This window comes from Salvelinus sp. IW2-2015, linkage group LG13, assembly GCF_002910315.2.
Source record: "Salvelinus sp. IW2-2015 linkage group LG13, ASM291031v2, whole genome shotgun sequence".
Lineage (NCBI taxonomy): Eukaryota > Metazoa > Chordata > Actinopteri > Salmoniformes > Salmonidae > Salvelinus > Salvelinus sp. IW2-2015.
In genome coordinates, this window is record NC_036853.1 from 81,663 (window position 1) to 107,851 (window position 26,189).

General features: G+C 42.6%; 1 protein-coding gene across 1 annotated transcript in view; it reads right to left on the reverse strand.

The window, feature by feature from the left end:
• LOC111971911 (cadherin EGF LAG seven-pass G-type receptor 1-like) overlaps positions 1-26,189 on the reverse strand; it is a 94,330-nt gene that overhangs the window by 12,406 nt on the left and 55,735 nt on the right. The window contains 17 exon segments of the mRNA XM_023998694.2: positions 250-417; positions 1,171-1,381; positions 1,776-1,928; positions 2,098-2,281; positions 3,460-3,669; positions 3,785-3,879; positions 4,078-4,179; positions 5,076-5,259; positions 5,366-5,486; positions 5,901-6,042; positions 6,666-6,840; positions 6,948-7,061; positions 7,210-7,395; positions 7,679-7,845; positions 17,486-17,611; positions 17,868-18,031; positions 18,652-18,809. Coding sequence (XP_023854462.2) covers positions 250-417; positions 1,171-1,381; positions 1,776-1,928; positions 2,098-2,281; positions 3,460-3,669; positions 3,785-3,879; positions 4,078-4,179; positions 5,076-5,259; positions 5,366-5,486; positions 5,901-6,042; positions 6,666-6,840; positions 6,948-7,061; positions 7,210-7,395; positions 7,679-7,845; positions 17,486-17,611; positions 17,868-18,031; positions 18,652-18,809 — 2,660 coding nt within the window.

Below are 26,189 nucleotides of genomic sequence, written 5' to 3' on the forward strand. Positions count from 1 at the left end.
AAATATAAATATATTTTGGTTTAACACTTTTTTGGTTACTACATGATTCCATATGTGTTACATCATAGTTTTGATGTATTCACTATTATTATACAATGTAGAAAATAGTAAAAATAAAGAAAAACTCTTGAATGTGTAGGTGTGTCCAAACTTTTGACAGGTACTGTATGTTCTTGAACATAATCTAGCTAAACTCCATTCTAAATGTACAATTTGAGTAAGAGTATTGATAGGTATGCTTTTCCTTACGGGATRGAATGATTCCAGTAGACACAGACAGGTTTGGTCCTCTCCTCTGTCTCCAGTAGTGTGTATTCGAGTGTGATGGGCTGTGCCAGAAGAGGGGTCGAGTGCACCCCCTCGCTGTAGACCACCGTGCTCACAATAGGTGTGTTGATGATGGGCCGCTTGGGGAGTCTAAACACACATACACACACACACATTTATGTTTACATTGACTTTAGTCATTCAAGAGATGTTCATGTCGAGAGTGACTTTCTACAAGTGCCTATAGCAGGGCAAATGGTGGCCCGCATATCAACCCCCCCCCCAAAAAAAACTAATGTGGTTGTGTAACAGCAGTTTTTCCCGTTGGTATGTTAGTCACTGACAGTCACTCAATTAGCCCATGTCAGGTCATTTTTTGTTGTTGATTGATACAGTAGTCTAGACAGCTGTCTAAAGTTGTAGTAATCATGGTCAAATTACTGATCGGAGGGCCCCATTGATTTTGTTAGTCACTCTCACTAAGTTACCATATTAAAAACTGCAAAGTTTTCTCTCTGCCCCATTGCAAAATTTGTAGAATTGCATGAAATTTGTTATAAAAAAATTGCTAAATCTTCTGTCCGCCCTATGGCAAAATGTGTAGAAATGCAGTAAACTTGCTTTAAAACTGCACACTTTTCTCTAAGCCCATGGCAACATTTTAAGAATTGCAGGAAATTAAAGAATAATTTTTTCTCTCCGCTGTCAAGAGGGCCGCTAAAATGTTTTGTTCGCTAGGTGTGGATGTGGGTACACAGACCCACGAGCCACTGCGGCCTTTCAAAGTTGCATATCCCTGCCCTATAGCCACATCCCTGGCCTATAGTGAGGTAGCATAAAAACATCTATCACAAAGAAAACTAGGCAAAAACCAAACCCAGCATTTCCAGTGGTAAACAATACCTCAGGCTCCTGCGATCAATGTCGTAGTTCTCAGGCAGTAGCTGTCCCAGGGTCCTATAGATGATCACCACSGCAACAGGGAGAGGGCCTGGGACCTCAGCGTGACGACGCATTTTCTTGGCAGACACCTGGTGACCCACGGTGGTGGATTCAGCCTGGACAGGGGGCGCGTTTATGGCTGTTGCGTCTGTGGCTGCTGCTATCGAGACTGCTATAACGATTGAAACCGATACTATGACAATGAATGAATGAATGAATGAATGAATGAATGAATGATTCTCACATAAAAAACTCTACCAGACTGGTTGAAAAACTTGACCAACTGTTTATACAGTACAACAGCTCAGACTTAAAGGGGCAATCTGCAGTTGAAACAATAACAAAGTGGCCACCGCGCCATTGTTTTAGCGAACAGTTGAAAGATGAGAATGGAGAGTCTTTAAGTTATAATCTTCAATAATGAATGAGTRTATATCAATAATTTMAAAGTAAAAAAATGTATGTCACAATCACAGATTGCCTCTTTAATTAACTGACTATTTACATTGTGAAAGTGACGTAACGAACCACAAAATGTCTATGCTGTACTACTACTTTAATCCCACCTTTAACCTCTTCTGGCTGCTCTTGCTGTGTTGGGAATTCTGGGAAGCGGACAGAAGATTCCATTTCTTTGGAATAGGCCTCCTGGATCTCTTGGAAATGCGGGATGTTTGTCCGTTCTGGCCTGGACGGGTCCAAGTAATCCAAAGAAACAACTGTGAGCACAGAGAGAGAGAATGTGTGATAATGATGCTTGTCTCCACAAGAGGTATTGGTGGTAGGTTGTTTGAAATKCACAATGTAACCTTACTGTGCATTAATTAGTCATGAAAATGATGTTACAGCAACAAAATAATTGTGTCATTGCACTGCAGATGGACTCACTCATGTTTTCCGTGACAACAGTAAAAGGTTTCAGGTAGGTCTTCCTCATGTTTTGGGCTAGGGCTTGGGCGTACTCCTCAAAGCTGTGCAGTAGTAGAGCTGTGCCACCTTCSGAACGCTGGATCTGCTCCCAGTGTCCTCTGTTAGCAGGGTCCAGGATGGCACTGCCCGCTCGGACCATGTTCTAGAACATTAACAGGGCATGTCATACACCTATATCACATCTATACTATGCACTACTCTGTATTGGCCTGTGTGGCCAGTATACATCAGAGACAAACAGAATGCATAATCGGTATCATATATCCTAAATGAAGCACGTGAAAACAATGCCAACAGAACAGAGATAAATGAAGAAAACAATAGAAGGAAAGGAGAACTGTCCTATAAAGGAAGGGGGGGGTGGGCGGTCACTGTACACACATCATCTCACCACCCCTGGGGGAACTGCTACTCCCATTGGTTCAATCACCCAATACACTTTTTTCTAATTGGTTCTTGACCCCTTAAACCCTTCCAGATGCACCTTCTGGTATCTAACACATCCCAAAGAGCTAGGGCTGGTGCCAAGAATGCACACTGTTAGCCATCAGCACCCAGTATGGTCATAGCCTTAATAAAGCTCATAGAGAACATGCTAATCATTACGCTGTATTACTTACACATAATAGGCTCTAGATCACATTTTCTATAGGGGGAGAAATCTCCAACTGGGAAAACAGGCTCTTAGCAAACCGGTACCACCAGCTATAAGCAGGATTTGTGGAAACTATTAGCGACTTAAAGCTAGTAGGATCCTTAAGCAGTTGAGCTTAACAATGTGGGTCATTCATTCAACTTTGAGCGAGTCTCCGAAAACTGTGAGTGAACATTTAGGGTAAACATATGATAGAGAACTATTTGAGGGTATATTTCTACACTCTTAGAAAAAAAGGTGTTATCTAGAACCTAAAATGGTTATTCGGCTGTCCCCATAGGAGAACCCTTTGAATAACTATTTTTGGTTCCAGGTAGAACCCTTCTGGTTCCAGGTAGAACCTTTTTGAGTTTCATATAGAACCCTTTCCATAGAGGGTTCTACATGAAACCCAAAATAGTTCTACCTGGAACCAAAAATGGTTATCCTATGGGGACAGCCGGAGAACTCTCTTGGAACCCTTTTTTCTAAGAGTGTATGAGTTCCTGACGTCATTGTAAGTAGCAGTGTTGCTAAGGCCAATGAACAAGCTAACTCCACAACTATCCTGTCTATCTTATCATTTCAAGCTCAACACATTATTTGAGAGCTGAGAAAGACCACTACAAGGCACCGAATGGCACTTAACATTCAACACTAGTTGAAGCATGTTTCCAGAGGCCCACCTCATGGAAGTGAATGTCTCTTGTTGTGGCCATGTCGAAGCCCAGCTGTTGGCTCTCGTACTGCAGCAGGCGGGTCAGGAGGCTGTAGGCCGTCTTCACGTCGTTGCCCTGGAGGTCTTCCGTGCGGTTGGTGGCRCTCCGCAGCATGCTGGCCATGCCCTTTGACCTCTCACCATCCATCCTGGAGCTGTTGAGGTGCAACTCCTCGTCCTGAAGGCCAGAGGTCAGGGAGACGTCAGAGGTCAGACAGGTGTCTCAATGATAAAGGAGGGTTTTACTCTCAGTGGGACTTCCTGGTTTGAATAAAGGTTAAATCAAGACATACCTCTTTTTTCAGCTGAGAGAAGGTGATAGAGGAGCAGTTGAAGAGATTGGGAGGCAGCCAGCCATTCTCATCGCTGCAGTGGCGGATGGCCGTGCCTAGTGGGGAGGAGAAAGACATGGGGAGAGAAGGGTAAGGAAGAGCAGGACTGATTGTGACGATTCTCTGTTGACCTCTATTGCCTTTTAGCTGACACAGGATAACAACAGTATGAACAGTATAGTCTGGTCAAATTTCAATGAAATGTCTGCATTTCCAATCCATTTTCCCATTCTGAAAAGGGTTTCTGTGCTTACCAGTGGATCCCTTGGGACACTTCATGGCAGCAGGTTGTTCAAACTGGGTCGTTGGCCACCAGATCCCTGCATCAAAGGCCTTGGGACAGCCCTCATATACAACTGGTGAAGAAATTAGAACAACCAAGCACAGGGAGCCAATGAGTTAGGGTCAGGGAGCCAATGAGTTAGGGTCAGGGAGCCAATGAGTTAGTAAGGGTTGGGGTTAGGGTCAGGATCAGGGAGCTAATGAGTTAGGGTCAGGATCAGGGTCAGGGAGCTAATGAGTTAGTAAGGGTTAGGGTCAAGGAGCTAATGAGTTAGGGTCAGGATCAGTATCAGGGAGCAAATTAGTTAGTAAGGGTTAGGGTTAGGGTCAGGATCAGGATCAGGGTCAGGGAGCCAATGAGTTAGTAAGGGTTAGGGTCAGGGAGCTAATGACTTAGGGTCAGGATCAGGGTCAGGGAACTAATGAGTTAGGGTCAGGATCAGGGTCAGGGAGCCAATGAGTTAGTAAGGGTTAGGGTCAGGGAGCTAATGAGTTAGGGTCAGGATCAGGGTCAGGGAGCTAATGAGTTAGTAAGGGTTAGGGTCAAGGAGCTAATGAGTTAGGGTCAGGATCAGTATCAGGGAGCAAATKAGTTAGTAAGGGTTAGGGTTAGGGTCAGGATCAGGATCAGGGTCAGGGAGCCAATGAGTTAGTAAGGGTTAGGGTCAGGGAGCTAATGAGTTAGGGTCAGGATCAGGGTCAGGGAACTAATGAGTTAGGGTCAGGATCAGGGTCAGGGAGCGAATGAGTTAGTAAGGGTTAGGGTTAGGGTCAGGATCAGGGTCAGGGAGCCAACGAGTTAGTAAGGGTTAGGGTCAGGGAGCTAATGAGTTAGGGTCAGGATCAGGGTCAAGGAGCCAGTGAGTTAGTAAGGGTTGGGTTCAGGGAACTAATGAGTTAGGGTCAGGATCAGGGTCAGGGAGAGAATTAGTTAGTAAGATGCGTTAGTAAAAGTTAGTAAGCTCCTTACCCATGCACCCGCTGGAGGTGACCTCGGCAAAGGGGTTGTCACAGCGGTTACACTGGCGCCCGATCACGCCGGTCCTGCACTGACACTGGCCCGTGTGGGGGTGGCAGGAGCGCGACATGGCGCCAAGCTGGAAACACTCACAGGAGTAGCAAGTGTCCCCTCCCTCGGGCCGGTAGTAGTTATCCTGAAGGCAGGAGAGAGCGTGAACTGAGCATGCAATACAGGAGGGAATGGAGACAGCTAGAACACATGCCCAGAAGAGACTAGGTGTGGTTAATACTTTTCCGTACCTTACAGCGGCACTCCCCAGTGGTCTTGTTGCAGTCTCGGTAGAAACCTTTGCTGATATCACAGTTACAGGGGCCACAGATAGGGTTCCCCCACCAGCCGCGAGCACAGGGTAGGTTGGCTCTGGAGAACAACAGAACAAGGTGTTATTCCCCTTGAACCCAGCTTATCATAGCAAGTAAGGATGGATGAATGGAAACCGTGAGCAAATCACAAGGGACTTGGAATGCTAAGCCAATGCCAAAACTACTATAAAGCTGTTTGACACCAACCAATACCAAAGCCAAGGGGCAGCAATTAACAAAACCAGATTACTGCAGATGTTGATGGAAGGTGCTGAGTGGTACAGTAGAGGTTAAGTGGAGTTACTGCGGTAAGCTTGGAAACTATGTGAATCGCTTCAAGAACATGGCACAAACATCAGAACCAGCACCAATTCACATCTCAAGGCGAGTTAAAAAAAGAAAACTAAAAAGCGCCCCCAAACTAAAAAACGAAACTGGCCTTAGATCCGTTTCTAGGGATCTCAGTACTCACTTGTTCTGGCAGTACTGTCCGTAGGAGTTGTGACCACACTGGCAGCCGTAGCCGTGAGGGGAGCTGGGCTGGTGGACGCAGGTGGACACATGCTGACAGGGATTCAGGAAACACGCGTCCACACAGTCCCTCCCAAAGTACCCTGGGAAAAAATTATATTAACGCATTGTTTGACCAATGGGTGAATAATCCTCTAAAACAACCGATAGTCCAAACCTCATGTCTCTATCATAAGAGATGTTTGTACCCTTTTGGATGGCTAGAATTAGGGTGACTAAATCAATGGAGGCCAGAGAAAAAACCTGTTGAACTTTTCATCTTTCTTCTTGAACCCCGCAGGACATAAAACAATATAGAGGTAAGATGGATATCGATTTTGAGACATGACATGTAGTATTTTCATATTTGAGTATACACTTTTCATATAATCCTCAAAAGGTTATTATGAGAAACCTGTACCRCTATGTCAACAGAGCTCGGTGCTCATTATCGGACGTATTAAGTTATGAAATCTGACTATTTGGATATACTGTCAATGAAATGGTTAAATAAAGGTGAAATAAAAAAATATTTAAAAATGAAATGAYGGATAAAGACCCCACTGAACGATTCAGAACATGATGAATCATATTTGTCTTGGTAAAATGTATTTTATAATATAAGGAAGTGAAATGTCAACACCAAAGCGTGTTTTTTGACCCACTGGGCGGAGTAGATAGACACCCTACTAAAACTATTTTAGTGGGTCCCGTCCGGGGGGCTTACCGGGGTGGCACATGCAGGTGTGTGAGCTCCAGTTGTCGGTGCAGCGGCTGTGCTCAGGRCAGACGTTAGGGGTGCAGGGGTTGGCCACCTCACAACCATCCTCCACTCTGACCTTCTGACCCTGAAGCATGTTGACGTTGGCCAGGTTGGTGGACGTCTCGCCCATCCGCACGCCCTGGCAACATAGGAGAGTAAGAGGACCATCAGTGCTGTGTTGGCGTCGACTGATTTCGCTTTCCAAAGATGWGTACGGTACAGTTACATGGTGTGTGTGAGGCTCACCTGCATGCAGCCCTTGAGTCCGCTCTGGACCGTCCCATCCTTCTTCCTCAGCCCCCCCACAAACAGACTCCTCAGCCTCAGGCCTGGTAGCGTGTTGCCTATCTCCACTGACCTCTGTGGAACGCACCCACCCATAGAGCACTTGCAGAGACCATGTGTATTGTGCATACATACCATATTACACTAGATCATCCATTACATTCACAAACACTACTACAAAACACACAAATACGGTGCTGCCAGCCAGTGAGGCAGTGAGTACCTGGAACATGCCGTAGTCCAGTGATACCAGTGCCATGTATTTGATGTCCTTCCCGTCTTTGATACTCTTCAGCTCCACCAGGACGTGGTGCCACTCCCCGTCGTTTACCCTGACCTGAGAGAAGTCCAGCAGGGCAACCCGCTTCACCCCCAGGAACACCTGGAAACGCACATGTCTGCCGCTGATCTGGAGTCAGGAAGATGGTGAGAGAAAGCAGATGGAAGGCAGAGAAAGAGGGAGAGAGAGGAGGGTGACATGAAAGAAAGGGGAGGTGACAAGAAAGAGAGAACATGAAGTTGAGTCATTTAACGCCAGCATATTAGCTTAACCTTATCATAGCATTAGCTTAACCTTATCATCGCATTAGCTTAACCTTATCATAGCATTATCTTAGCCTTTACCCGGCATTAATAACATGGAGGAAGGCCCTGGGTGTGGTGTAGGCACTGGGCTACCCCGCTCCACTCACCAGGAGGTGTATCTTGGAGAAGTCCCCAGCGTTGGCCTGCAGCAAGGTGCCAGAGCTCTGCCTGGTTCTGAACATCAAGCCCATGTACCAGGGCACACTGATGGTGACCTCTGGCTCTCGCCACCACACCAGTGCATGGCCGTCAAAGTGTTGCGGGGAGGGCATGACTGGAGGAAGGGAAACAGATAGTGACACTTCAGTTGGAGAACCAATAACCAGTAAACTTTTACTTATTGACTAGGTCCTTTCTAGGCTTGTTCCAAACAGCCTGACTAAATCCTGACTACAAATCCATGGCAACACATCCAGGGGCTATCATTACATCATTGCCATACAGGTAGTTCTTCTGTGTGTATGATCTTGCAGACRATGAGCTCAGCAGTAAAAGTTGTGGATAGAGTCTGTACTTGTTCATTGCTTCCCGTGAAATGGTGATTGATGGGTCATTCCACGAAATGAGTGCCTTTTAGAAAAGGTAGAAATTATAGAAATTGTAGAAATTGTAAACCAATGTTGAATTTTTAAACGCCTGTTATATTAAATGAAGTGCCCTTTAATATAGACCACAAGGACAATTCAATAAATTCGATTTTTTTTWATGAATAAAGACTTGCTAAAGTGCCAATGTTCAGCATTTTGACATGTCCCTCCATCAACCCTGTGTCACTTCTAGGAAGAATTTATTAAACCACTTAATAACAACATTTCTCCAGGTTTCACCATCATTGTAAAGCCCTAGTTATTTTGTTGCTTTGACAAAGTCATTTCTGAAGATTATAATTATTTTGTGATTACTGATTTACTTACATCTGTCCTTTAAGGTTAACCCTGTTAAGTGACATGAACTCTTGTTTTAATATGGTGAAACTATTCATTAAAAAATAAAAAATAAATAAAAAGAAAGATTGAACATTTAACAGTCAAAAGCAGGTGAGCTGTTTCTACTCTTTTTGTCCATTTCCTGGTGTTTGTGGTGGAAAACTGAGCCGGTCGAGCATAATTTGTCAACCCTGTTACTCGTAGATAGACAAGCTAGAAATGTTTTAACAATTTCCTTTTTTTTGTGAAGCTTGCCTTCAATTGCCACTCCCTATTGCACACAACACATTTCCATACCCCCTGTCAGAAGGGGATTTATGGCTGATTTAATAAGAAATCGTCATCCCTGTTACGGTCAACCCTGTTACTTTATTTGGCACTTAATAGGCACTTACTATAGTACTTTTTYATTTAATCTCTTGAGATGAGAAAACTCATTTTTTTATGGTTGAACATGTGCTCTTTATGACAAAATTTAAAAATGAGGTGAAATCCAAAGTTTTACTTCTCAAAAGGCACTGAATCGGTKKAATGACCCTATTATTGTGATTCACAATCATGAAACTGTTTGTTATACAGTGCATTCGTAAAGTATTCAGACCCCTTGACTTTTTCCACATTTTGTTACGCTACAACCTCATTCTAAAATTGATTWAAAAAAATATATCCTCATCAATCTACATATAATACCCCATAATGACAAAGTGAAAAAAGGTTTTTACATTTTTTTTTTTTTACAGATGTATCAAAAATTAAAAACAGAAATACCTTATTTACATAAGTATTCAGACCCTTTGCCAYGAGGCTCGAAATTGAGCTCAGGTGCGTCCTGTTTCCATTGATCAACCTTGAGATGTTTCTACAACTTGATTGGAGTCCACCTGTGGTAAATTCAATTSATTGGACATGATTTGGAAAGGCACTCGCCTGTCTAAATAAGGTCCCACACTTGACAGTGTATGTCAGAGCAAAAACCAAGCCATGAGGTCAAAGGAATTGTCCGTAGAGCTCAGAGACAGGATTGTTTTGAGGCACAGRTCTGGGGAAAGGTACCAAAACATTCTGCAGCAGGGTGCCCAAGAACACAGTGGCCTCCATTATTCTTAAATGGAAGAAGTGTGGAACCACCAATACTTTTCCTWGAGCTGACCGCCAAACTGAGAAATCGGGGGAGAAGGGCCTTTGTCAGGGAGGTGACCAAGAACCCGATGGTCACTCTGACAGAGCTCCAGAGTTTCTCTGTGGTGATGGCAGAACCTTCCAGATGGACAAGGATCTCTGCAGCACTCCAGCAATCAGGCTTTTATGGCTAGATGAAAGCCACTCCTCAGTAAAAGGCACATGACAGCCCACTGGAGTTTGCCAAAAGGCACCTAAAGGACTCTCAGACCATGAGAAACAAGATTCTCTGGTCTGATGAAACCAAGATTGAACTCTGGAGGAACCTGGCACCATCCCTACGGTGAAGCATGGTGGTKGCAGCATTATGCTGTAGGGATGTTTTTCAGTGACAGGGACTGGGAGACTAGTCAGGATCGAGGAAAAGATGGACGGAGCAAAGTACAGAGAGATCTTTGATGAAAACCTGCTCCAGATTGGGGCGAAGGTTCACCTTCCAACAGGACAACGACCCTAAGCACACAGCCAAGACAACGCAGGAGTGGCTTCGGGACAAGTCTCTGAATGTCCTTGAGTGGCCCAGCCAGAGCCCAGACTTGAACCCGATTTCACATGTTTGGAGAGACCTGAAAATAGCTGTGCAGCGACACTACGCATCCAACCTGACAGAGCTTGAGAGGATCTGCAGAGAAGAATGGGAGAAATTCCCCAATACAGGTGTGCCAAGCTTGTAGCGTCATACCCAAGAAGACTCGAGGCTGTAATCGCTGCCAAAGTTTGCAAACATTTCTAAAAACCTGTTTTTGCTTTGTCATTATGGGGTATTTTGTGTAGATTGATGAGGGGGGGAAAAAACAATTTAATCAATTTTAGAATAAGGCTGTAATGTAACAACATTTGAAAAATGTACATACTACACAAATCTTCAGTTTCACATTCTCGTAAGAACATTGATTATGATGAGATTGAGAAACACACACACACGTGGACACACCTAGATATTGCCCAGTAATTAACCTGAGACATATAGAGACATCCCGCCAGGTCATTGGTTGCCACAGAGTTTACACTCACTGTGTACTTTTAAAGTGCTTCTATGAATTGGGTCAAACTAAACCTTCTGAAAACATAAAGCTATTTGACGTGTTTTATTTATTTAATTTGGGTAGATCAGCTTTAATATTACAGATAGATTGAAGGATCTATCTATCATTGTCTGCATCATTTCTAATCGCCCCGACCCGACCATCYCTACCCTAATTGACAACAAAACTTCTACTGCTACTTACAGCTATTTGCTCAGATCTATGGTACCTGTAGTTAAAGTAAAAAAAGTTTTTTTAAATAATCTCCCACCCCATGTAATTTAATCACTCACAAATTCATAGAAAGAGCTATGGATGCAAGGATTGACAATCAATGATATACAAATGTGACACACAAGAGTGCAATTTGTACGTAAACTTAGATATTTTATCAAAATTAGTTTCTGGGGCAGAAATGYCTTCTGGAACATGTAAACTTTCATGTGCCTTAGTAACAAACGTGTATGCCATCTGTAAATACAGATACAATTGTTAAATTACGAGCCTAGTTGGTTTAGTCATGGAAACCAGTCTCAACGTTAACAGTGAAGAGGYGACTCCGGGATGCTGACCTTCTAGGCATCTTAATATTTTCTTTTTCTGGCCAGTCTGAGATATGGCTTTTTCTTTGCAACTCTGCCTAGAAGGCCAGCATCCCAGAGTCAAAAATCAAATAAAATCAAACTTTATTTGTCACGTGCGCAGAATACAACAGGTGTAGACCTTACAGTGAAATGCTTACTTACAGGCTCTAACCAACAGTGCAAAAAAGGTATTAGGTGAACAATAGGTAAGTAAAGAAATAAAAACAACAGTAAAAAGACTGTGAAAAATAACAGTAGCGAGGCTATATACAGGCACTAGTTGGYCGGGTCAATTGAGGTAGTATGTACATGAATGTATAGTTAAAGTGACTATGCATATATGATAAACAGAGAGTAGCAGCAGTGTAAAAGAGGGGTGGGGGGGCACACAATGCAAGTAGTCCAGGTAGCTATTTGATTACCTGTTCAGGAGTCTTATGGCTTGGGGTAAAAACTGTTGAGAAGCCTTCTTGTCCTAGACTTGGCACTCCGGTACAGCTTGCTATGCGGTAGTAGAGAGAACAGTCTATGACTGGGGTGGCTGGGGTCTTTAACAATTTAAAGGGCAGGCAGTTTAAATGGCAGGCAGTTTAGCCCCAGTGATGTACTGGGATGTACGCACTACCCTCTGTAGTACCTTGCGGTCGGAGGCCGAGCAATTGCCGTACCAGGCAGTGATGCAACCAGTCAGGATGCTCTCGATGTTGCAGCTGTAGAACCTTTTGAAGATCTCAGGACCCATGCCAAATCTTTTTAGTTTCCTGAWAGGGAATAGGCTTTGTCGTGCCCTCTTCACAACTGTCTTGGTGTGTTTGGACCATTCTAGTTTGTTGGTGATGTGGACACCAAGGAACTTGAAGCTCTCAACCTGCTCCACTACAGCCCCGGCGATGAGAATGGGGGCGTGCTCAGTCCTCCTTTCCTGTAGCCCACAATCATCTCCTTAGTCTTGGTCACGTTGAGGGATAGGTTGTTATTCTGGCACCACCCGGCCAGGTCTCTGACCTCCTCCCTATAGGCTGTCTCGTCGTTGTCGGTGATCAGGCCTACCACTGTTGTGTCATCTGCAAACTTAATGATGGTGTTGGAGTCGTACCTGGCCATGCAGTCGTGGGTGAACAGGGAGTACAAGAGGGGACTGAGCATGCACCCCTGAGGGGCTCCAGTGTTGAGGATCAGCGTGGCAGATGTGTTGCTACCTACCCTCACTACCCGGGGGCGGCCCGTCAAGAAGTCCAGGATCCAGTTGCAGAGGGAGGTGTTTAGTCCCAGGATCCTTAGCTTAGTGATGAGCTCTGAGGGTACTACGGTGTTGAACGCTAAGCTGTAGTCAATGAATAGCATTCTCACGTAGGTTTTCCTTTTGTCCAGGTGGGAAAGGGCAGTATGGAGTGSAATAGAGATTGCATCATCTGTGGATCTGTTGGGGCGGTATGCAAATTGGAGTGGGTCTATTGAAAATGTCAGGGACATGTTGAAAATGTCAGTGAAGACACCTGCCAGTTGGTCAGCACATGCCCTGAGCACACGTCTGGCCCCGCAGCCTTGTGAATGTTGACCTGTTTAAAGGTCTTACTCACGTCGGCTACGGAGAGCGTGATCACACAGTTGTCTGGAACAGCTGATGCTCTCATGCATGCCTCAGTGTTGCTTGCCTCGAAGCGAGCTAGAAGTGATTTAGCTCGTCTGGTAGGCTCGTGTCACTGGGCAGCATGYGGCTGTGCTTACCTTTGTAGTCTGTAATAGTTTGCAAGCCCTGCCACATAAGATGAGCGTCGGAGCCGGTGTAGTACGATTCAATCTTAGCCCTGTATTGACGCTTTGCCTGTTTGATGGTTCGTCGGAGGGCATAGCAGGATTTCTTATAAGCTTCCGGGTTAGAGTGTCGCCCCTTGAAAGCGGCAGCTCTACCCTTTAACTCAGTGAGAATGTTGCCTGTAATCCATGGCTTCTGGTTGGGTTATGTACGTACAGTCACTGTGGGGACGACGTTCTCGATGCACTTATTGATAAAGCCAGTAACTGATGTGGTGTACTCCTCAATGCCACCGGAAGAATCATGTTCCAGTCTGTGATAGCAAAAAGTCCTGTAGTTTAGCATCTGCTTCATCTGACCACTTTTTATAGACCGAGTCCCTGGTGCTTTCTGCTTTAATTTTTGCTTGTAAGCAGGAATCAGGAGGATATAATTGTGGTCGGATTTACCAAATGGAGGGCGAGGGAGAGCTTTGTACGCGTCTCTGTGTGTGGAGTACAGGTGATGTAGAATTTTTTTCTGGTTGCACATTTAACATGTTGATAGAAATTAGGTAGAACTGATTTAAGTTTCCCTGCATTAAAGTCTCCGCCCACTAGGAGCGCCGCCTCTGGGTGAGCGGTTTCCTGTTTGCTTATTTCCTTATACAGTTGACTGAGTGCAGTCTTAGTACCAGCATCCGTCTGTGGTGGTAAATAAACAGCCACGAAAAGTATAGCTGAAAAAACTCTAGGCAAATAGTGTGGTCTGCATTTAATCACAAGATACTCTACCTCAGGCGAGCAAAATCTAGAGACTTCCTTAGATTTCATGCACCAGCTGTTGTTTACAAATATGCACAGRCCGCCCCCCACCCCCCCACCCCCCCTCGTCTTACTGGAGTGTGCTGTTCTATCTAGCCGCTGCAGCGTATATCCCGCTAGCTGAATATCCATGTCATCATTCAGCCACGATTCCGTGAAGCATAGGATATTACAGTTTTTGATGTCCCGTTGGTAGGATATTCGTGATTGTACCTCGTCTAATTTATTGTCCAGCGATTGCACGTTGGCGAGTAATATTGACAGTAACGGCAGCTTTCCCACTCGCCTTCTGCGGATCCTTACGAGGCACCCTGCTCTGTGTCCTCTGTACCTGCTTCTCTTCCTCTTGTGAATAACTGGGATGTTGGCCTTGTCAGGTGTTCGGAGAATGTCCTGTGCGTCCTGCTTGTTGAAGAAAAAATCTTTGTCTAATCYGAGGTGAGTGATCGCTGTCCTGGTATCCAGAATCTCTTTTTTGCCGTAAGATACGGTGGCAGAAACATTATGTACAAAATAAGTTACAAATAACTTGAAAAAAACCCCATATAATAGCACAATTGGTTGGGCGCCCRTAAAACGGCTGCCATTTCTTCCGGCGCCATTTTCGTCACCTCTTCACTGTTGACGTTGAGACTGGTGTTTTGCGGGTACTATTTAATGAAGCTGCCAGTTGAGGACTTGTGAGGCGTCTGTTTCTCAAACTAGACACTCTAATGTACTTGTCCTCTTGCTCAGTGTGCTGAGTGCTGATGTTCCAGATACTCAACTAGTCTAAAGAAGGCCAGTTTTATTGCTTATTTAATCAGGACAACAGTTTTCAGCTGTGCTAACATAATTGCAAAATGTTTTTCTAATGATCAATTAGCCTTTTAAAATGGTAAACTTGGATTAGCTAACACAACGTGACATTGGAACACAGGAGTGATGGTTGCTGATAATGGGTCTCTGTACGCCTTGTAGATATTCCAGCTACAATAGTCATTTACAACATTAACAATGTCTACACTGTATTTCTGATCAATTTTATGTTATTTTAATGGACAGAAAATGTGCTTTTCTTTCAAAAACAAGKACATTTCTAAGTGAYCCCAAAMTTTTGAACGGTAGTGTACCATTTACTAGCTCTGACTCTCTACTTTTATCCAATGTAAAAAACACAAAATAGATTAAATTGAGATGTTTTGTCACTGGCCTATACACAAAACTGCATAATGTCAAAGTGGAATTATGTTTAATTTTTTTTATTTTTTTTTTTACAAATTAATAAAAAATGTCTTGAGTCAATAAGTATTCAACCGCTTTGCTATGGCAAGCCGAAATAAGTTTAGGAGTAAACATTTGCTTAACAACTCACATAATAAGTTGCATGGACTAACTCTGTGTGCAATGATAGTGTTCAACATGATTTTCAAATGACTGCCTCATGCCTGTACCCCACACATACAATTATCTGTAAGGCCCCCTCAGTTGAGCAGTGAATTTCAAACTAAGATTCAACCACAAAGACCATGGACGTTTTCCAATGCCTCGCTAGAAGGACACCTATTGGTAGATAGGTAAAAAAAMAAACATTGAATATCCCTTTGAGCATGGTGAAGTTCTTAATTACACTTTGGATGGTGTATCAATACACCCAGTCACTACAAAGATAAAAGCGTCCTTGCTAAAAAAAACTATTAGGATTTAGATACTATTTCGGTAYAATGGAGGCTTTAAGAGAGGTTTAATGCCTTACTATTTCATAGTTTTAACCCTCCAAACTCATGTTTGTTATAAAAATATGTTTGTTGAACTTTATCTGGTTAGACATTCAAAAWGATATTGTGTACACCAAGCATATTGACTTTACCATCCACCAATTTAATCGAGAGATAAAATGGCAATTTAAAGTTTGTATCTTTTAGAGACCCAATCCGTAATATAGTACACTTATCACAGTTGGGTTTTAGTCCAGAGATACTGGAGGAATTGTCCAGGTCCTCAATGAAGCCCTTCAAGGTCGAAGATTGAGGACTCGAGAAAACTTGAATCATCGGCATACATTGATACTTTTGTCTCTATTCCCTTAATTTTTTGGCATTAGACAGATTTTGTTTTTATTCCTAAAACAAAAACAAACTTATTCAAACTAAAGACAACTTACAGACACATACAGACAAAGACTACATCTAATCTGCCCAGACCCGCCTGCTCACAACCCTTCCTTAGTACCTGCATTATTGTTTGCCACTTGGTCTTAAATTGTACCAATTTGTTTTACTCAGTTGCCCATACTATTTCTATAATAAATAATGAGATTTTTCCATTGTGTCAATGATGGCGGATTGATTGACTTCCAAGCTTTTAGTATACGTTGCTTCACAATGAGTGATGAGAAAAGAATCGTCCATCCCAATGGSTATCTCACTACACCCCCATATGTCATGTCTTGAAATATGCAGACAGATGGATTAAAAGTATGTTTATATAAAGCTAAAAATTCTATGGTCATAATAAATATGTATGACAACCTTGTTGTTTTTATGCCTCTTGACAATTCGAAGTTCTCAGAGAAGTAACCATTATTTATTAWTTTACATAAGGGATTGTTGTACATGACTTTACCCATTTTATGAGTTGAAAAAATCCAGGCACTTATAAACAGATTCTAGTGTATCAAAGGCTTTCTCAAAATCTGCTATAAAGTTTATACCTGGTTTCCCCCCATTCTTATAGTTTTCCATTATTTCTAGTAGTTGTCTAATGTTGATCTTCCTTTTAAGAATCCTGTCTGGTCGTGATGAATAATGTCYGGTAGGACCTTTTTTTATTTTATGAGCAAAACATTTTGCAAATATTTTGTGTCACAACAAGTGATTTCCTTTTCCTGCTAACAYGACTTACATCAGAAAAGTGGAAAACATTGACTCACAAAGTGTGCTTTACTGTCAACTGGTATGCCAATAAAAGTGTTTTCTGACATAGTGATCCCTCTTGAGAGTTAAAAGAGCAAATCACTATTCAAGATTTGGCCAGCAAATTTGTCAACTAAAGTATATAGTACCATAAACTATGAATTGCTCTCCTACCTCTATATACTGCGTTAGTCAACTATAGACATAAAAACAAGCATTGAAACTGACAAGTACCACTGACTGCACCATAATGCTTCTGGGTAATAATCAGATCACCAATTATATGTAATAGTGGTCATTTGGCCCTGGGCCAAGTGTAAMTACTTTTAAAAATCCTTCCTTCCTTCCTTAAGGATAGGTGAAAACCAGGTTACCATCAGTCTATTACTTCCATCAATAAGGCCAGTTGACATCTGTGATTACCTCAAGCAGGCAGGGATGGAAGGATGTATTAGTAAAGTACTCCAACAGGGCCAGAGATAGGGTCAGTGTGTATGTGGAATGTAGGAATGTGGAGATTCAGGAAACTTGTCCACATTGACCTTTTCTGTTTACTCACCGCTAGCCTTGAAGAGCGTGACTGAAACTTTTTCAACTCCATTAATTATGAGACCCACAATAAAACACATAGCTACATACACACAGGGCACATGCACACACACACATGCAGGATATTCAGACTGACACACACCCGTACAGGAAACCCCTCAAAAATATATCCAATACACTTTTCCTAAAATCCTTTACCTTGTTCACAGTTCTTCCCTCCGTAACCCAGGGGACAGCCACAGGAGTACGTGCTCCACTTGTTCACACAGACTCCTCCATTCAGACACACACGTTGAGTGCAGAAGTCCTTCTTCGCTGTGCACCCTGAATACAGACATGTAATACAGGCTTATGATAATCAGTGGCATCAATAGGGTTAGACAAAAATATCAAACTAATGCGTTGAAATATGCCATTTAGCAGACGCTTTTATCCAAAGTAACTTACAGTCATGGGTGCATACATTTTACATTCAGGGTTGTCCCGAGAATCAAACCCACTATCCTGGCGTTACAAGCACCATGCTCTACCAACTAAGCTACAGATGACAACTATCACACATGTGAGGATTAGAACAGACCTGCGGCCGTGCCGTTGTTGGCCACATAACTGGCCATGTCCACAGGCTTGCTGTCTATAGTCAGGTCTCTCATGCAGCCCACAAAGTCTCGGTTCCGGACGGGGAAATCCTCCGGCAGGTTGGGAACACCGCCCAGAAGTAGTGGACCGGTCAGGTCCAGGGACCTAGAGATGGACAACAAAGAACAACCATCAACTGGACCTGATTCTGAGTGGAGAGTCAAGGCCTTTTGTTATGAGTATGATTCTCTGATTGACATTACAGTGCACCAATCACGCTACAACCACACTAGAACATTGTTATTAACATTGTGACTCAACACACAAACCAAAAAGACAAAGAGAAAGGCTGATCAAGCCTCTTACAAATACTTTACCCCTGCATCAAAACCTCCACTGTTTAGTGGGACCAATGCTGGCGTAACATGAACTCATAACACAAGTTATGAAAAAAATGCACTGCTCGCATATAACAAAATGCCCTCTATTGTCAAATCTTGTGATTTACTAATACCCAACAAATTTTTCCCTAGTAGGAGGTAATTTACATTTGAATAAGAAACACGTTTAGATATGGGCATTTGCATAAGAATAAAGAATCACAAGAGTTAAGAAGTGAATAGGACATACTAATACTGATGTAGGTTTTATGTCTACTGCATGAGAACTTGCTAAGATGTAATATGGGAAACAAAATGGCAATTGCTGTCACTTTCCACTTGAGGGGAGAAAAGCTAAGATTGGTCYGACAGGAGGCTGGATAAACCCTATGAGACTGCACTCACTTCTTCTGTCCTGTCTGTATGCCCTGGGCGGCACAAGAGTAGTTCCCGATCTGGCCACCAAAGCCAATTGCCATGGCGATGTCGCAGTCGTCCACAGCAACGACTGCYACCTTCTCTCCTGATGGTCCGTGGGGGATGCCAAGGCGACCAATATTGGGCTGGAAAGAGAAGGGAGGTCATATGAAATGTAAGGACGTCGCAGCTAATAAACTAAGGTACCAATATCCAGTGAGAAAATTGGGTCTTTCAGCCATACAAGTGAGGATCCATAGAGTCGTTCTCGGAAGGGAAACAGCTTCTCGATGACTAATGAAGGTCATTAGGTCATCAGACTGTTTGTTTGGTGCTACAGTATTTGGGGATAGCAGAACCCCTGGGCTCAAGCCCAGCGTGAAGAGGCTGTTATCGCTCAGTGAAGCTGAGGTGCCGTTGATTGTTGGAGTGTAATTGGATTATGAGAGCGGGACACTGGTGGGTGAAGAGATACCATAGACTGAGAACGCCATTTTATGTCAAATCCTCCCCCGGGACCCCAGTTTCCACCAAGTGGCAACAACAATTGGAGATATCGTCAGCAACTGTCAGTGTTTACCCCCCTGCAACTCATCTCACGGTGCTGCCCTTTTCCAAGCTATTAACACCACATCCACCTAGTTCTCCCCAAGCAGCGTCAYGTTCAGTGACCTTATGTCACCTCAATGTGTATCTGTACGTGCAAATACAAAATCTGTATGTGTGTTTCTATCAAACTGTATGTGTGTGGACCTTTGATCTATTTCCTGTGGGTATGTGACATTGCAGGGAGGATGACCTATGCAACTGCAGGTGTGACAACAGGAAGAGGTACAACAATATTGTAGGAACAGCTGTTTCTTTTAGAGATGCATGCTGGGACTTTAGTACAAACCAAACTCAATTGCTCATTGTAATGTGTTTAAGAGTAATCTCCCTGGTGGAAATATCAGGCTAGTCACAATAATCACATTACTCCCCCCCATAGTCATATAGACTACTATCAATCTCTGAGACAKTCCCTAATTGATGACAGCATTCCAGGTGTTAAAACTCAAACGGAGGATGCCCATTGGGTGCTAAGAGTCGAGTTTCAGACAACTGATTACTCTAGCAGGGATGACATTCCACACAATGAGCATATCAGATGCCCTGATGATATATTTGCCTAAATATTCTGGGTTGATGAAAAACAGAGGACTTCACGCTCTGTTGGCCTTTCAAGCCAAATTGCCAAGATTCATGCTAAAAGCTACCAATATGTGATCAAAGCAACTTTGTTGTGAAGTGTCCAARTATCCCCTACTGAGTAACAGCACAGGATACAAATAAGACTGTTATTTCTAAAAACAGCTCCATTCAGGAATTGGGATGATCATTATAATTCCCACCAAGAGCATATTTCTGTTGGTGGGATTAAGCTCTTGGGAGCGTCTGTCATCTACGTTTAATCTCCAGACGCCCAAATCTTTATCTCTCTAATCTGTCAACTGTGTGTCTGCTAGTAGAGGTAGTGTTTCTGGCAAACATCACTTCTCCTCTTTCCCTCCACACTAAAGACATTACTTTGTCCTGCATTGTTGGTGCTCGGAGTTTAAGAATTTCACTGTACCATGTAATTACATCTGCAGCCCTGTAAATGTGACTATTAAAATCTCTAATATAATATGTAAAACAAAGATGCCCTACTTTAACAGAGTTTAGCAGAGACCAACATTTAACTCAACGTTTTAGCAGACAATTCATTTAACTTAAAAAAAATAAGCAATTTTCCCATTGAACTGCAGAGACTTGAGGCTCCACTGGTTTATAGTTGAATGTAGACATTTTGATGTATACCACTGTCCCTTTCCCTTCTCTCTTGGTCATTTGTTCTGAACATGAAAACAACACCATGGAACAAAGATAAAGACGTATCACTCTTCTCTCATCCAGCCAAGTCTTGATAAATACAGACTTTCACWTTGGAATGGTGAGGACTATAATCTATAGCCTTGAAATGTGCCTAATGTACACCTACTGGACAATAGGCAAACATGAAGCATAAGTTCTAAGCAATGTTCCCTCAAAACATTTTCCTCACTGAGCAAATTTCAGGTCTGCTGAGTGCAAACTTGAACGTTGTGAAAATTCTGTGCAACTTCCGGTGTGTGTTTACTCTGAACACTGAGGCTGTACCCGGTTTAAGTTAGTTTTAATAGTGGTCAAGGCGGCTACTGTGGCTATTTAACCATAATGCAAGCCTACCTGAGTGGCCTACCATTAAAAACAATGGAGAAAATGCATCCCATAACATTTTAACATGGAAATAGCTGTTCTATCATTCAGCCTACAGTAGCAGGCAATGTGTGGTGTTCAAAGTAGGCCTACATKCCATGAGACTTTGGATAAAAACATGCAGGGCTTGACATTAACCTGTTTATCCACTTGTCCTTCAGACATGTAGGTGACTGAAAATGTTGTTGTGTTTTTTGATGCAAGAAACCACTTTACAAAATCAAATGCATCATTATTTCCAGCCCATTACTACATAGAATTAGACAAATAATGCTATCCTCTGCCTATTGGCTACTCTCAAAATACAACACTGCCCCTTTAAGACAAAAAAAAAAGATTGTTGTGCTCTTGTAGGAAGCAATCATTCCCCCATTGCTGACTACAAATAATCTATAACTGGGATAATAACTCAGTAACTAGCAAAGGATATGAACAAATGTACAAATGTGCACATGTCACTACATGTACAGTACCAGTCAAAGTTTGGACACACCTACTCATTCAAGAGTTTTTCTTTATTTGTACTATTTTCTACATTGTAGAATAATAGTGACGACATAAAAAATATGAAATAACACATATGGAATCATGTAGTAATCAAAAAAAGTGTTAAACAAATCAAAATAGATTTCAGATTCTTCAAAGTAGCCACCCTTTGCCTTGATGACAGCTTTGCACACTCTTGGCATTCTCTCAACCAGCTTCATAAGGTAGTTACCTGGAACGCATTTCAATTAACAGGTGTGCCTTGTTAAAAGTTAATTTGATAGTGTTGACTAACGGGGAAAACTAGAAAGTTGAGTGAAGTTCAATCTTGTGCTTCTCTGCGCAGGCTGATATTTCTTCTGCAGCAGTYCCGGGGGAGCTGGGCTCCCGCTAACGCGCGCAGCTTCGGGGGAACATTGGTCCTAAGGCTAGGTTACAACATAGGCTATATGATCGCCAGTTTGGTAATAGGCACCACTAGGTTTACACAGTACACTGAGCAATGTGAAAGCATCATAGTGAAAGACCACATGCCCTGGGGAGAAATGAATCATGAAGTAATTCTGTTGACAGAGGAGAGGCCTGAACATTGTACTACAATGTAGCTACTGCAATACTATCATGGTCTTGCTCTTTTCACACAATACATTCTACCTAGTTCAAAAGTGTCAATATTCACATACTGAATTGAAATTTCTGGATTATGGACCATTTACAAATGCCTGCTGCATTCCACACTACTATATATTGTTCTGGCCTTCATTAATAACTCCAGAATAACATAGATACTACTCTTTGGGCATCTGTTTCTTTTATCCCTCTTTTCTCATGGTTGGGCTATGGGGGGTAGACAAAAAGGTAGTACATTGACTGTGTTGGCTGTCTGTTTGTGCTGTTCTGGTTTAGCTTTCAGACCTCTGGGCTCTGACAGAAGGGACCTGGAAGACTGTTGTTGCAGAGCCCTGGACTGTTTGGTTTGGCACTATGTTTAATATGAGAGAGGGCATACTCAGAATAGAGCTCTTACTAGCCTAATTATAGCAAAACTACTGTAAAGTATACAAGATCTCCCTTGTTGTTGCCATATACAGGCTGCATTCTATTCACATTATGTCACCATGTCAAGGTCAACCCAAACAACAGGAACTCAGTGACACTTGTTCCCCTCTCTTTTCCACACATTACAAACAAACACTCTCATAAATTCACAGACATTAATCACGTGTTCCATCTTCCTGTCCACTAGGAAAGCCTGAGTACAAAACAATCCCTAAAACAATGCTTTTAGCATATCTTCTCCAAAATGTGCAGAATGGGCTGAATGAAACCATGTCTGTATGTGTGTGTGTGTGCGTATGTGTGTGTCTGCATAAGTGTGTGCATGCGTGTGCATATGATGCAGATGGTGCATGCCGCGGCTGTGAAGGCCAGGGTGAACAAGACAAAACAACTAGCTGCTCTATCCCTCTCTTGTACTGAGAGTGAAAGTACAGAGTTTCTAAACCCAGAGGAGCAACATCACCAGACTTCTGGGAACCCTTGGGAAGCAGACCAGGTCGGGGTTTAGAGAAGTGAAACATTCTTCCTCAGATGTACATTTTCTTGAAATCTAAAGGCATAACCTAGATTTGAGCCAATGTCTGAAGTAGTTGAACTTGGTATTACNTCTTGTAGGAAGCAATCATTCCCCCATTGCTGACTACAAATAATCTATAACTGGGATAATAACTCAGTAACTAGCAAAGGATATGAACAAATGTACAAATGTGCACATGTCACTACATGTACAGTACCAGTCAAAGTTTGGACACACCTACTCATTCAAGAGTTTTTCTTTATTTGTACTATTTTCTACATTGTAGAATAATAGTGACGACATAAAAAATATGAAATAACACATATGGAATCATGTAGTAATCAAAAAAAGTGTTAAACAAATCAAAATAGATTTCAGATTCTTCAAAGTAGCCACCCTTTGCCTTGATGACAGCTTTGCACACTCTTGGCATTCTCTCAACCAGCTTCATAAGGTAGTTACCTGGAACGCATTTCAATTAACAGGTGTGCCTTGTTAAAAGTTAATTTGATAGTGTTGACTAACGGGGAAAACTAGAAAGTTGAGTGAAGTTCAATCTTGTGCTTCTCTGCGCAGGCTGATATTTCTTCTGCAGCAGTCCCGGGGGAGCTGGGCTCCCGCTAACGCGCGCAGCTTCGGGGGAACATTGGTCCTAAGGCTAGGTTACAACATAGGCTATATGATCGCCAGTTTGGTAATAGGCACCACTAGGTTTACACAGTACACTGAGCAATGTGAAAGCATCATAGTGAAAGACCACATGCCCTGGGGAGAAATGAATCATGAAGTAATTCTGTTGACAGAGGAGAGGCCTGAACATTGTACTACAATGTAGCTACTGCAATACTATCATGGTCTTGCTCTTTTCACACAATACATTCTACCTAGTTCAAAAGTGTCAATATTCACATACTGAATTGAAATTTCTGGATTATGGACCATTTACAAATGCCTGCTGCATTCCACACTACTATATATTGTTCTGGCCTTCATTAATAACTCCAGAATAACATAGATACTACTCTTTGGGCATCTGTTTCTTTTATCCCTCTTTTCTCATGGTTGGGCTATGGGGGGTAGACAAAAAGGTAGTACATTGACTGTGTTGGCTGTCTGTTTGTGCTGTTCTGGTTTAGCTTTCAGACCTCTGGGCTCTGACAGAAGGGACCTGGAAGACTGTTGTTGCAGAGCCCTGGACTGTTTGGTTTGGCACTATGTTTAATATGAGAGAGGGCATACTCAGAATAGAGCTCTTACTAGCCTAATTATAGCAAAACTACTGTAAAGTATACAAGATCTCCCTTGTTGTTGCCATATACAGGCTGCATTCTATTCACATTATGTCACCATGTCAAGGTCAACCCAAACAACAGGAACTCAGTGACACTTGTTCCCCTCTCTTTTCCACACATTACAAACAAACACTCTCATAAATTCACAGACATTAATCACGTGTTCCATCTTCCTGTCCACTAGGAAAGCCTGAGTACAAAACAATCCCTAAAACAATGCTTTTAGCATATCTTCTCCAAAATGTGCAGAATGGGCTGAATGAAACCATGTCTGTATGTGTGTGTGTGTGCGTATGTGTGTGTCTGCATAAGTGTGTGCATGCGTGTGCATATGATGCAGATGGTGCATGCCGCGGCTGTGAAGGCCAGGGTGAACAAGACAAAACAACTAGCTGCTCTATCCCTCTCTTGTACTGAGAGTGAAAGTACAGAGTTTCTAAACCCAGAGGAGCAACATCACCAGACTTCTGGGAACCCTTGGGAAGCAGACCAGGCAGACCAGGCCGGGGTTTAGAGAAGTCAATGAGAGAAGTCAATGAGAGAAGTCAATGAGAGAAGTCAATGAGAGAAGTGAAACATTCTTCCTCAGATGTACATTTTCTTGAAATCTAAAGGCATAACCTAGATTTGAGCCAATGTCTGAAGTAGTTGAACTTGGTATTACTCCAACCTCGTGAAACTGACACGTTTTCATTTCCATCAAAAACAACTTTATATCGAAGAAGTGCCTTTGATTAGATGGCCTGCACATGTACAGTTTGGCGCAAAATGACCTGTTAAACCCGATTATGTGTTTCKACACATGAGCTTAGCTAGCCAACGTTGCCATGATYGCCTACAAGTGTGATCGRGGATTTCCATTGGAGAAGCAGTTTAAGCCTACCTTTATACTGTACTGTCTTAAAACTAGGGGTGAAACGGTTCACAAMACTCATGGTTCGGTACGATACGGTACAGTGGTGTCACGGTTCGGTACGGTTTCGATACATCGACAAAATTAACGCCTGAGAAATATGTAATTGGTATTTAGATTTTCGATTTATTATAATAGTAACATGGGTAGCTTGAATTCCCAGGAGCATTTGGAAACAAAGGGACAACAAAAAACAGCAGTGCCTGCCTTATAACATGAAATAAAATATTCATTTAAAACAGAAMTTCAACARGAGTGCATAGTCCAGCAGCATATATCAACATTAAGTCACATAGCAGTGCCTTAAACTAAATAGGACCACTTGAGACTGGTTCCTTAACAAAAATAATAAGTTAATAATAAGTTTTTCTTTAAGAAGATTAGACTATCCACATTATCTGCAGTGAGCACAGATCYGTTTGCTGTGACAATGTCAGCCACTGTGGAGAATACCCTCTMGCTAGGGACAGAGGTCCCAGGCACAGCMAGRTAGCGCCTTGCTAACATGGCAACATGAGGGTATATTAACTCTTTGGTCTTCCACCATGTAAGTGGATCAGCATCCAGGGGAATACAGTCCACTTCCCTGTATGAGGTCACCTCCACCTCTATGACCTTGACCTTTGACTTGGTTCCCTGCTCCTGGGTCGTGAGCAACTCCCCAAAAAGCTCAGCCATGGCAGACTTCTTTTCTGGAGGAGAACCCCTGTCCTCTGCCGTCTTTGGAGAGGGGTTGGCTCCTGTGTTATCTGTGGCTTGAGCCTGCAGAATTAAATTAGATGAAAATTACTATCTCTGAAGTGGCTTTAAAAATATGATTTGTTGTTAGAAATATACATCAGACACATTTATGTCAATTACAATTATTACTTTATAATTAATTGTTAAATCACTAATTAATAAAATAATAAATGTCACATTAACAAAATAAATACAATACCTGTTGTATATTGGTCACAATCTCTGCTGTGAGTTCATTGTA